Here is a 13,858-nt window from a genome sequence, read left to right on the forward strand (position 1 = left end):
TGGAGTGGTAATTCCTGCTTTGGACACTCATTGAGAACTTGCAGTATTATAAGTGTATCTTATCTACTTTTGTAGGCTAGAAAATTAGAATTGCATGTAAATCAGATTAATGGTTCTGTCTTCTGCTTGCTTAGGCAAAATTACTGAAATTGATATGACCTATAACTGTAGCATAGGAATTAACAATTTTTCTTTGAACTGCAGCCTTGCTCTTCGTCTTGTACATCTGTTATGAAGCTGGCTCTTTCTGTTCTTTGGAATGCAGAGACTTTGGTTTAATTTGAGCTTCTTGGATAGGCTTCCTTTTATGGCCAAAGATCAAGCTCATGTGAAGATGAGCACTTAATACCACTGTAGAATAACAATTTCTCTGTTCAGGTATTTTTGGTCTTCATTCTGCTTCCCAACGTTTTTCTCCTCAAACGCCTCTCCCTAAAAAACTCATCCTTCAAAGCTAATGCCAACAAAGAACCAATCCTCAGAACCCAAAAAGCCAGCTCCAAATGGTGGTGTACTTGGACTTTTGTTCTCCTTTAAACTGGCAGGGTGTTATTCATCGTTTCCTGATGTTAAAAAAAAAATAATCAAATTTCTTGTTTTTTCTTTCAGCAGTCCATCTGCTTTGCCTTGCAACTATACTTAATGAAGCTTGTTCCTGTCCAGCTGTGTTCTGTATCACAGCTTCGCTGTGTGTCATGGCAGAGCTGTTTGTGGGCTTCTTATTTTCTTCTCTGTCTTGTGTATTCTTGGATTTTCTTCAGAATCCAGCCGTGGCTTTTTTCCAGTTTTTGTGACATAGTTCAATAGTTCTTTGACTTTAGAACTGCTTTCTGATTTCTGTCCTCAGTGCATCATCAGCCAGTGTCTGCCTTTGTGGTTAACAAATCTCTGCCCAGACCTAATTTTTTATCTTGAATGGACAATCCTGAGTGCTTCTAATTACTAACCGGAAATTTAATATCATTGAAATTCATGAGTCACTTATTTAATATCGGAGAAATTCATTTGCTTATGACATGTCTTTCCCATTGAATCCCTTGTGTTTTCGGTGACAGCATGCTCCTGGTACAGCTGCTGTGCTAACCTGTGATACAGAGTTCAATTTGCGCTTCACCCTGTCTCTTAATCAGTGTTTATAGTCTGTACAAGTTCTGCTTTCATTGTTGCTTTAACACTTCGTTTCACACCAAACTCTGGTAGTATCATATTTTTTTTGGCGTTACTGCTCTTTTGCTCATCCCATATTCTTCCAGTGCCAATAAAATCCTTTAAATGAAGAACAAGGGAGGAATTTATTTGGATGTCACCAGATTCCTTGGAGTTCTGTGTATAAGCATGCTTTTGGGCTTCTTCCACCCATGCATATTTATGTTCAGAAGTATTGTGGGCTTATAAATTTCTCTGAAGGCATATGATGATTCTGCTTACGTTTTGCTTAGACTGATACACTCTGCTTTTCCTGATTTTGATACAGTGTATACCCTTCATATGTATCTTAATAAGCCATGGAAGAATAGTACGTTTCTACAGCAAGTTGCCAAGTAAGGCAAAAATAACTGTATTCTTACTATATTCTTGTTTTTTTGCAATGCAGAGAGAGAAGTAATAGAAACAATAGTTTTATTCAGTGACTCTCAAGCTGATAGTTAAAAATGAATTGGTTTTGTATTACGGAATGAGAAAACTGCTACAACATTTCATACGATGTCTACTTGCTTCTTGAGATAAAATTCTTTCCTGGGTTAGGACAAATCTTTTAAAAACAAAACATAACCAAAGAATAATCATGTTTATAAATGCAGTCAATATTGATTTTTTAAAAAAATCATTGGGTAAACAGAATAATGTGACAGTGAAATCGCCCATGTTGCAAAGTAACTTGATGCTTAGGATCTTAGCTTTTTCTCTCAACTTTTACCTTTACTTCAAGGTAAAATTTTCTTGTGAGGAGTTATAGCAGGACTACTGTGTTGGAAGATAACTAAAAATAATGAAGCTCAAGTGAGGAGAAAAAAATAACCTGCAAAATTTGTTGTCTAGACTTCATTTTTAGAAGCCCTGTTGGCGGTATGGTGTTTGTAAGTTACTGATAGAAACTAGCCCAAGCTGGAGAGAGGTACTATGTCATAAAGAATAACTGCATTAAGCTGTATCTTTTATGTCTTTAATGGTTCAATGTATTTAAATGTTGTTTGGTGACATACCGACTTTGTGCAATAGCATAGCATTGTGAAACTGAATACTGTAGGATTTAATTTATCTTGATGCTCAGTATAATATTTCTAAATAATATTTCTTTTCTGTTGTTTCTCTACATTTACTCAGATCTATACCTCTAAGTATAATTTGTACTGGTAGTAAAAAAAAACCTTGATTTATATATATGTTCTTGCATTAGCAAGGTGTCACCTTGAACACCTTGTATTTTTTTTCTTCTATAGGAAAGATATAAATCAGCTCATTTCAAACAAAACTATAGAATCCACTCAACAAATTCTTATTTAGTTACTTTATTTTGTGCTTTTTTTTTAAGTAATTAGGTGGACAGGATATTTTTAAATGCTTGCTTTAAGTGTAGAATTTGGAAAACATCTCATATTCACATAATTAGTTAACTCAAGTATATAGAATTAATTGAAAAAGCATATAAAAAACAGGTTGGTTTTCAGCAGAATGATAATTTGAACTTGTGCAGTTTTTACCCTTATTTTCTACTCTGAGGAAGAAGAGGAAGAGCTACTGTCTCAAGTTGATACCTCATAAAAATACTGTTTCTTAGGGAAAATGTCAGGCATCTTTTTGTCTTTACATTTTCAAAGATTTTTCTATAGCTTTTTCCCCACGATAAAGAGATTTCACACACACACAAAAAGTGTGAAATCTCACAGATTGGTTTAGTTGGGTATACTCTCTGATGAGCAGCTTTCAGTAGAGGAGTACAACATAAAGAATGAAAATATAACATTGAAATAAATTCCAGCATTCAAAATCATTCTGCTTATGTAACTGCAAATCCCATTTTTAGTTGAGATCTATAGAAGCACATTATGCAGAAAAGCTGAGTACCTCTTGCATGTTAATATAAGGCATATACATTAAAGAAATTCTGGGAAATAATCCAGAAAGGTGCCTCATCACGTAGTGCCTGTTCCCCATACATAACCCTATGGAAAGTAATTATCCAGTGTCTTACGAACTCCTTAAAATTGCCATATGTTTTGATTTCATTGGACTTCATAGGAAGACATAATTAATGTAAACAACATTGTGATAATTTGAGTATATCTGTGTATGTTGATAATAATTTTCTTAGTTCTCATAAAATACTTTTCTTCTAATAGAAGAATTACGGAAATTGAGTTGGTCTGGAATTCCCAAACGAGTTCGTCCTATTGCATGGAAGCTCCTTTCAGTAAGTTTTATTTTCCTCTTTGCGTTTAAAAGTAATAGCTTTCTGCAAGAATTGCAAATAATTTTGCTTGACTTGTAATCCATCAGTGATACTTGAAAACGTTCTGTCTTGCTGCTGAATTGTAATAAACGTTCTGTTCTTTGCTCAATTTTAACAGGAATTTGTCAAACTGAAGGGAGGGGGATGAGAAGCACTAGTAAATCATGTCAGCTGTGCATCTTTATTTTCAGACTGGCTTTCTCTGAAAGTAGGGCTTACGTGTTAAGTTGCCTCTTTCAACCAGTTTTGATGGAACAGTGGCGAATTCAAAGACAAGTGAATTCCTACAGTTTTCTTGAAAGTAGGCACACAGTGAGGAAACAAAGCCTATCAGTGTCCTACAAAAGGCTTCCTTCTGCCTTCACGTTAAAATAACTACTAGAGACTGCTCACACAAAGGATTAATGCATGTTGAGGAAAAGCTATGAAGGGAGCTTGTGTTTGACTATTTTTCTGAAGTGGTTTAAGATGAAGAAATCTGAACTGCTGTGATCAGTTACCTTATGGCATTGGCTCTTCTGGTCTTAGGCTTGTGAGCCAGTTAAGGGAGCCAAGCTGATTGAAAAGCTGATCACTTGTTTGTAGGGTGGATTTTTGGCTAGCTGAGTGCCCTGAACCTGAACTGGTGGCAGGTGGAGTTTGGGCATGCAGTAGCTTGGGAGCAGGTTGGCTGAAATACCGAGGAGCAGCACACTGGGGTGCTTCAGGCAGGATTCAGAGAGGAGCTTATGGGAATCTGGGATTTGTTGAGTTTGGTGTCACAGGAATGGGTTTTGTTATTTCATTGTTTGCACTGCATTAAAAATTTTTTTTTTTTTTTTTGTAAAAACACAGTGTATTTCTGGTAGTATTTTCCACATCAATCTTCTTAGCTATAATCCTTGCTGTGGCAAGTGGTTGTGCAGCTCAGCTGTTCTTTGTACATGGTTGAGAGAAGATCTTGTGAAGATGTTTTTATTAAAAAGAAGCAAAAATCGTGTGCTGTCTACTCTCCAGAGACTCTGAAGATACTTTATCAGCAAATCTTTTTGCATTTAAGAACTCTTTAAAATTCTGAGTTATACACACAACAGTTTAACACTGTTGAATTTTTCAGAGAGTAGACGTAAATAGCTTTGCTTTTTATAGAGTAATTCAGCAGGGACTGTGAAGTATTTACTTCACATTGAGTTTGATTTCCAGTGACTGAAAGAGTCTGTCTTGCTGATGAGATCCACTAAATTTGCAGCTTATGCTAAATGTGGATACAGCTTCTTAATGGCAAATATTCAAATATTCTGTCGTAACTGAGATTAAGCATGCAGTGTACAATTTATTTTAGTTTTATTTCCAAAGTTGTCTAAGGTTGAACAAAATTTTTTTTTAAAGGATGACTGTGTTGAAATAGCCAAAAATTTATGGCTAACTCAAAATGGACTTTAAAACCCAATAAACTGAAGCATATGAATAGGTTGAATTCTGATTGAGGGCACTGAGACAGAGGCTTAGAGAACTAAATTACGCAAAAGTTAACTACAGTCCCGTTACGGTCTCGCTTTCAAGTGAGAGCATAGGATTCTGGTGACCTTCAACTTCATCCAATAAGTTGATTTAGTTTAGTGTTCCTGAGATTCCTAATGCAGATACATTTCTAAGTGAAAAGTACAAATTTCTTTGTACTTCTGTCTTTACGGCTTGAGTTCAGGATCATTCCAGTTCAATTCTTATCTCTGGATGTCTTGTAACTCTGTAGAACTGCACAGGTTATTTTGCTTTACTCTAACAATTAAGTGGGTTTTATTTTCAAGACACTTCCAGAATTGTTCTCAGCTTTTCATATGTAGTTCTTGCCATGATGTCTTATCTGCTAAGTGGTCCTTGATTAATGCATTTTGGAAATGTAACAACTAGTCATTAGGTAATCATTAATTTTCTGTGCTTTAAGGCAGTAGCTTGCTTCATATTTTTTCTGCAATAGGGAAGAAAAAGTGCCTTGGATATTTGTGGTCATAAGCTCCATGATGCTTTTTCTAATATTATTTATTTTTTAATGTCACGAGTTGTTTAAATATATGTTATTTACGTCCCAGATAAGAGGTGTAATGTGGTCATCTTCTGTGTTGAAAGGTGCAATGGGAACTGCTGGGAAAATGAATACACAGAAGCAGACTTAAATTTTGCTTTGCTTAAAGATTGGTTGCAGAAGTCAAAGAAAAACTATACAGTCAAAGCCAAAGCATAACTTAGAGCTTAATTAAGGCTGGTTTTGTTTTGTTTGGAATTGCTCAGAGTTTTTATGTCAAAAGCCCAAAAAACGATTTATTCGGGGGACTGATTATCATTGGTAATATCTGAGGTAGAAAGTATTTGTCTAATTTGTTAAATCAGTATTGAAGTTGAAATTCATCAAATGTGGTTTTAAAAATTGTTGAGTTAAGGTGGTGTTTAGTCAGAAGGGTAAGAGTGTTAAAATATTTTAGGAAAACAGTTTTTCAAAGCGAACGTATATTAAAATCAATATAATGCTGAGGGGCTATTGCTGTCATGTCTACTGGTAACAGTATGTAAACATGCATGATTTATTTCTAAAATACAGAAGAAAATCGGGCATTCTTTACCTAAACAGCAAGCAGAACTATTCAGGCCCACTGCTCTTTTGAATACCGAAGCTAAATATATGGTTACCTTGGAGAGAAATTAATGGATAAACAGATTAAACTCTCTACCAATTTATGCCCTGATGATATGTTGCAATCCTTTCCAACTTTTAAAAATAAAACCTAATTTGTAAAGTGAATGGGAAATGGGACACGTCCAATTGAAAGATGGCTTCGGTCTTTGAAACTGAATAATGGCAAAAAGTCTGTTGCTGAGAAAATATTGGTGTCCTTGGAACAATCACATTTGATCTCACAAATGAATTATTTTCTAATGGGGCTAAGATATGCTACAGGAAAAAAAAAATCAAACCATTGAGAATGAATGGGAGGCAGAATTCAATATTTAACTAAATACAAAGCACTGGGACAGGATATTAAATGTCAGACTGAATCTCGAGGCAAAAGTTAAGCTGATGCGATTTAGAAATACCCAGAATCAGATGTAAGACAGTACATCTTAAAAGAAATGGCTTGCCAAAGTAAGTACCTGTTAAACTATCTGGAATGTAATATTGTTTGCACTTAATCCCTTGTTTTCTTAAAAGAAGAAGAAATTGTGATACACAGCATAACATTTAAAATTATTTTAATGCAGACATCTTTACAAAAATCTATTGATGTTCTAGTGTGGTGTATTTTTTTTCCCTCTGTTGTTTTAAGCAAAACAACATGGAATTGCAATATGATGTTTCGTTGCCGTAGGAGAGTAATGCCCCCAGTGTATTTATTCCTAATGTGGTGTTTAGTTCTGTTGTATAATCAACAATTTTAGAATGTAAGATTTATCCCATTTTTGCTTGTTAAGGACTGTATAATAAAGTTGTTTTGGTAGTTAAATGCATAGCATCTTATTAGTTACTTGCACTGGCTGTGACTCATTGTTTAAGTGCAAGTCTGTGCTGCACTTCTAGTATCAAGTTCTGTGATGTTATAAGGATTTATTTATTTATTTTTTAAGGAAACATATGGCTGACAAATTCGCTTTCTCTCTTACACTAATTACCATTAGTATGATGACAGCTGAAAATGTGGAAGGATAATTTTTGTAATACTGGCAAGAAATAATTTAATTTGACTTTAATAGTCAAGGAAGATACATGAATCTTTTTTCTTTGGATGGCTAGGTCTCTTAATCCCACTTATGTTTAGAACGATTTTTCTATGAAGTATTTTTTTTTCAAGCCTGGCATATGTAAAATATGAATTCCCTTTCTTTTTTGTAACATTATGTTTGAAATCAAGCTGCATATGAGAAAGTATTAACTATTCTTGAATGTTCAGGAAACTTTTAGGCAGCCAGGTACATGAATAATGGTGTTTCTAATATGTTCAGTTTATATAATAACTGAACATTTAATAACATCAATGATATTTCCTTTCTTAAAATGCTGAAATGATAACTTGAGACTGCTATTTTGAAATGAAAGGTAGGCTGAGATCTCAGAAATAGTGATCAAACTGGACAGAACAGGAAATAACTGGACAGAACAGGAAATAAGAATGGATTTTTTTGGAAGAATGGGATCTTCAGGTAGATATGAAGATGAGTTCAACGAAGAACAACTCAGATATACATTAAGTATATCTGTATCTGACAGATATACCTATGTGTATACCTATGTATCTGACATTGCTTCATTACCATGCCAATACTTTTGGAAAAATAATATTTATAAATTGATTTTAGGAAAAAACTAGAACTGTATAGCTTGAATCTTTATATCTAAGAGCCCGGTTACTGATGTATGTGCCAAAACTTCTCACAACCTGTTGAGAAAATGAAAACTAGAAATTATTTTTTTGTGATCTAAAGGAGTGAGATAAACTACCTCGAATATTTTAAGGCTTTAGAATAAATACTCTGTTGTATTATGAGGTTAAATCTAATTTAAACATAAGTATATTGGCAAATGTATATCATTCCTACTTTAAAGCAACCGAGACACGTTTTGTTAAAAATTGAATAAAATTGCTCCAATAAGAGCCATGTGGGAATGCAGAAATTAATGAACTCATGTTGCATTGCATTTTTCTGAAATTATTTGTTTTGACCTTTTCTCTTTGAAAGGCAAACATCTAAAATTCTTGATGAGAAATTGCTTTTTAAAGGTGAAAACCTTGGAATGTGTTCTTAAAAAAAAATGCACTTTTGTATTCAGTTGGAATGATTAGAAAACTGATTTGCTAAGGTATTATTCAGATTCAAATCGGACTGCATTGTACTACACTTGTTCATTAGCTTCTCTGTTGCATATTATCAAATGCTAACTGTGCTTTTTGTGAAGCAAAGAGTAATATCCTTTTCATTTTACTTTTTTATTTTTTCAGGGTTATCTTCCTGCAAACGTGGACCGAAGAGAAAGCACTTTACAAAGAAAACGGAAAGAGTATTTTGCTTTCGTTGAGCAATACTATGATTCCAGAAATGATGAGAGTCACCAAGATACCTATAGACAGGTAGAACACCTACTGAAGTGACTTCTACCTACGTGAGATATGTTAAAGAACTTGAAGAAATTAATTTTGAAGTTTGCTATTGTTTTTATATATCCACTAAATCTTACTTCAGTCAGCTTTCCTATGTTTTAGAAGCGAAATTAATTTTAATCTGTTTCAAAATATGAAATATTTTGGTCTGACACTTAAAATAGTGGATTTCTTTGAAAGTCGGCTTTTGTCATGCCATGCTGCATGGCTGTACCACACGGACATGCTTCAACATTCAAGCGTAATGGGGTCATCTCCTCAGACCCTCCTTCAAATGAGTGAGAGGATGGTACAGAGGATATCTAACTGATCCTTACTGGCTCCATACTTGTGCTTAAGAAGTTGAAACTGTGTGGTGTGTAATTACGATAGGTGTGTCAAAATTTCTTGCCTCCCTGGATAAGGAAAAACTTGAAGATAACTCTTCTTCCAGTTTTATATTTAACCGATTAGTTTGTATCACTAAATATAAACTAAGTTATCCTACATTAGCCTTCCTTAAGAAAGAGTAAGTGGTTATCTTTCTTCTGCTTCAAGCCTGATCTTTAGTAGCAAGAAGTATTCACAGCGTCTGTTGTACATGGCTTTACATACGTGTGATGTTAGATGTAGTTACACTGAGGAAAAGAGTATTGCCAATAAAACCATAATTTGGAAGCAGTCAAAATTGATGTAATGATCTTAAAGCATTGTGGGGAATTCTGTTTTTTTTTGTGTCTGATTAACAGATTAGATAATAATGACTTAAAGATTTGGTCCTTTATTTTTGAACTACAGTAAATTCACATTATTCCTAAAATAGTGAGATAGGGTATAGCTAACAGTGTAAAACCACAGGATTTATTTTGTTATTTAAAAAGCTTTTTTGTTATTTAAAAAGTGTGCTGTTGTCTCCTTTTACATGATTCTTGTTTCTGTCCAATTAGATTCATATAGATATCCCACGCATGAGTCCTGAAGTTTTAAGACTTCAGCCCAAAGTAACAGAGGTAAGAATTATATCTAAATAATGTGGTTTTTAGGTCACCCATTTTATTAATGAATCCGGTATCACATTAAGTAATTTGACAACAATTACTATTCTGGCTTGAGAACTAAGTCCAAAAAATGAAAATGCATAAGTATAGCACATAACTAACACAGAAGGCATGAGTACTAACAGGAAAAAAATCTTCTGCTTTGAGTCTGTTGGTTTCTTCTTCTGTTGTGTACTTTTGAGTCTTTTTTCTTTTTTTCTATATATGTTGTTAATTTTTTTTTTGAATTAATTCAGAGAACAGTTCCTGTGGTTCTCTGCATTTGTCAAAATCATTCAAGATCTGGAAGCTCTTACCATGAGAGTATTCCACTTAAGAAATTATCATATGCTTGAGTTTAGGAAAAGTTGCTTTGAATTTGACGCTGTGTGGAAATAACTCATTATTAGATCTTCATTTTAAATCAATTTTAAGTATTTATTTTTATGGGAGTTGTGTAGATTGGGGAGGGGATAGTGGGCGTTGGGAAGAGAAGAGTATTGTTGGAGTGAGAAGCTAAAAGACTGAGAATAAATAGCGTCATTTGAAAGAAGGGGAGAGAGGTATTGGAGGTCTTCCCACATATAGTTCAGTCAAGTTTGTTGGACTTACGTGTTATAAATACTTTATTTTAATAAAGATTAGTGACTGTAATGTAGGTTTAGTCAATGTGATTAGTCAAAGTGCAGTAGTCTGTAATTTTATTTTCAATTTCTGTGTTGTCTTTAAATGAGTTTGATTGAATAGAATAGTATAAGCCTTTGCATTTTCCCTTTTATGCTTGCATTGTATGGGAGAAGTAATTTCAAGTATACAAGATGGAAAAATACTTTATAAAATCGTCCCCACCTCTCTTATTGGTTAAAGAGAAACAAAAGCAAATTCTAAGAAGCTTTCCTGATTAAAACTTTGGGGGGTTTTGGAGTTCCTCTGAGGTGGCAAAACACATAAGAAATTCAAAATCTGCATTTAAGCTAATGAATTCTTCTTTTATGTATATGAATATAGTTCTTACTGTTATGATGAATGAGAGTTAAATTCAAAGGAGAGTAATTGATAGGTAATGACAACTCTTGAGATGTAGTGGTTCGTACTAGAAGTTATTCCGGTTTCTGTTGCTGGTTTGGAAATCAAGAAGGAAACCTTTTGGGAAAGTGACCTTTTTAATGAGTGCTATTTGAACACAGTGATGAGTGCTGTATAGAAACTTAAATCAGACTGCCTTTCAGGTATTCAGCGCTCATTTTTTTCTATTCAAAGCAGTAAATGAAACTTCATGAAAATGGGTAGGAAATTGAAAACACTATTTCAGTGTGTATTTGTTGAATTTCTGATTAGATGCATTTGGGGATATTAAATCTGGTATGCCAATTACGAAGCAATCCTTGCTGCTTAATAATTTGATGCTCAAAAAAAATTTAATAACCCTTCCCTATACCTTAGTTTTCACAGCTGGATTTTAAAAGTGCTTTGAAATCCATAGGCATCTCAGTTTGCAATGCAAACTATGTGTGTTATCAGGTTCTGAGGGAAAGGAAGGTTGCTATTACGAAATTTGGAGCTAAGCTAACAAAAATTTGAAGTGAGATTGAACAGAAATAGTAAAAGCTTCATAAACTAAATTTCCTACTGTGTCCATTCAGGGCACGTCTCTTGTGAGTGGTCTTGAAGCCTGGGCATTCGCTGACTTCTGGGGTTGCAGCAAACTCTACCTTGGGGTCTTTACAAAGTCTTTCCCTTTTTATTAGTTCTGAGGCCTGCTCTTAAAAGTGATGCAGTCCTTTTGTTTGATAAGCTCTCCTGCATCTGCCCTGCCTCCCTGCCCACCTGTACTCTGGCTTTTTGGCAGACCTTCCAGAGGAGGAGAAAACTTTCTTTCGCCTCAGAAGATTATGACTGTCTGAGTACCAGTAATCAGAGCAAAACACACAGCAGCTTTCACTGTGCTACTCATTTGCAGCTTTCCAAAGAAACGTAGCACTTGCAGAACCAAACAGTTAAGAAGAGATACAACCTGATGCAGACCTAAATTGTTTTGGACATATGTTCTGTGATTCTTCTGCTTTGTATTCTTCACACGTTGCCCTTCCCATAGTCAGACTGTCTATGTTGTAGCCTTTGGAGCTTTTGCAGGTCCTAAGCTATGTATGGTTAGAAGAACTTAGGGGATGGGGCTGTGTGGTAAGGAAGGTGGTTGCCTTCTTTCTACATTCCTGATTTTTCAGATGTTTAATTACCCAGCATACCTGCCTCTGAATTCTAAAGCTCTATGCTGCCAGATTAGGCAAACGTAACTCTTACAGAGATTTTATTGGACATGTTATTAAAAAAATGTACTTATATTAAGTACTTCTTTCTGTTACCTAGCAACAAATGGAGTACTATATTGATAAAATATTGGTCTCAAAGAGATGAATGGTCATGGAAAAATGATTTATTATTTCTGTATCATGAAGAAAGGAGTTTTGTATTATTTGAAAAGCTCCAGTGAATAAGTGCTGCTCTGTTGTAACTACTGTAACTGAATTATATGCAAGGCTGGTTTTAACATGTGCTAATACCCTGAAAATATTTTCTTTTAAATAACTGAGAAACTTAATTAACATTGGCAGTTAATTATGAATACAATCATTCATGTATTCTTTTATAAGTGTATTTTTATACTTGTAACTCTGTGATATCAAAACTGCCCTTCTATACTTTTCCAGTATCTTGTTTAAAATGTGCTCACCACTTGATAAATTATCTGATAGTTTCTTTAATTCTTTTTCAGATCTTTGAAAGAATTTTGTTTATCTGGGCTATACGTCATCCAGCCAGTGGATATGTTCAGGGCATAAATGATCTTGTAACTCCTTTTTTTGTAGTCTTCGTTTGTGAATATATAGGTAAGATTTATCATAATACTGAATTATGAATTGGTACTGGTTTTAGGACAGCACATTTATTTTAATATGAAAATTTGGATTAGCTAATCATAATTAGAGACATGAATTCTATTATTATAAATATTTGTAATTATAAATCTGTATGGTTCTCTTAAATACACACTGACAAGCAATTTTTGTGTAAATAGTCAGTAGAGTTTCGGTATTTTTCAGATATATGTCCAAAAAAATGCCCATAAACAAACCTACCCAACCAACCAAACCAACCAACCAATCAAAAACCATCTGTAGAAGTTGCAGGCAGAGTTGTGTTTGTAGATATGGAAGCTAGCAAAAGAAGGGCAATCCGGCATTTGCTTTCATCTTTATTTCTTAACTGCAGATATAGTTAAGAAGTGCCTCATTTGTCACTCCTGATCCTTTTTCATCAAATTTCTCTCCTCTAATTCACAAGTTTTTGTGAAAAATTTAAATAGTCTGTATGAAATGAACTGAAAAAAAAAATCACTACCACCGAAACAACAACAAAAAGAAAACAAACCAGCTTAGCAAAAAAATAAGCAACCCAACAACCATGAAATAAGGAAACCTTTTACTGAGTGGCAGGAAAATGAAGGGAAGGGGAACCTAATAAAGTGGATCTGTAGCTGAAAGAATGGCAAGCTGGAACTGGGGACTGAAAATTAATGCATCAGTAATCAAATTTCCTTAGTTAAGGACTTTGCTCTTCTGGGGTTGTAATACCAGTAGTAGCATAAATAGATGTATTTCTGGTGAGTTAGTGGCCATACATGTGATTGTATTTTTTGCAAATTTTTCTATTTAGAAAACTTGTTAAATGCTCATCTCTTACTAGAATGTTACTGATGTTTTGCATTTGTATGTTAGTATTTAAGTTTTTATGAACATTAAGAGTACGGCTAATCATTAGCAATAATTCAATTGACATTTAACAACAATTCGTTAACAATTTGGATATAACCATGGATGTAAAAGATATAGTAAGAATGAATAGTAAAAATGACAATCTAGTCTGAATTAGAACTATTTCCTTGCATTTCTTTTTGTTGTACACACATACAATGAAAACAACACAGATATGTAATCTTGAGCAATGTGTTATCTAGCTACTTCAGTGAGTCTATATATAGGTGATTCTTCATTTCCTACCTTCTCTATGCAAGGTACCATTGGTGTCTTAATCCAGACTGATTAGATTTAATGAAGGACAGATTATCCTTGAGTGGATGAAAGATTATCCATCGTTTACGTGGCAACACCTCTTGCTTTGTTCATTTCTTGTTTCATAGGGGGACATTTCATTGCTAAGCAACTAATGAGAACTACTGCTGTTTACTCCCTAATCATCTCTTAAGT

At 34.2% G+C, this 13,858-nt stretch overlaps 1 protein-coding gene across 1 annotated transcript in view; it reads left to right on the plus strand.

The window, feature by feature from the left end:
- TBC1D22A (TBC1 domain family member 22A) overlaps window positions 1-13,858 on the plus strand; it is a 181,688-nt gene that overhangs the window by 26,168 nt on the left and 141,662 nt on the right. Inside the window, exons 5-8 of the mRNA XM_032185604.1 lie at window positions 3,342-3,412; window positions 8,419-8,547; window positions 9,504-9,566; window positions 12,367-12,481. Of these exons, the coding sequence (XP_032041495.1) occupies window positions 3,342-3,412; window positions 8,419-8,547; window positions 9,504-9,566; window positions 12,367-12,481 (378 nt within the window). The remainder of the gene's footprint in view (window positions 1-3,341; window positions 3,413-8,418; window positions 8,548-9,503; window positions 9,567-12,366; window positions 12,482-13,858) is intronic.

Source organism: Aythya fuligula, chromosome 1 (assembly GCF_009819795.1).
Source record: "Aythya fuligula isolate bAytFul2 chromosome 1, bAytFul2.pri, whole genome shotgun sequence".
NCBI lineage: Eukaryota > Metazoa > Chordata > Aves > Anseriformes > Anatidae > Aythya > Aythya fuligula.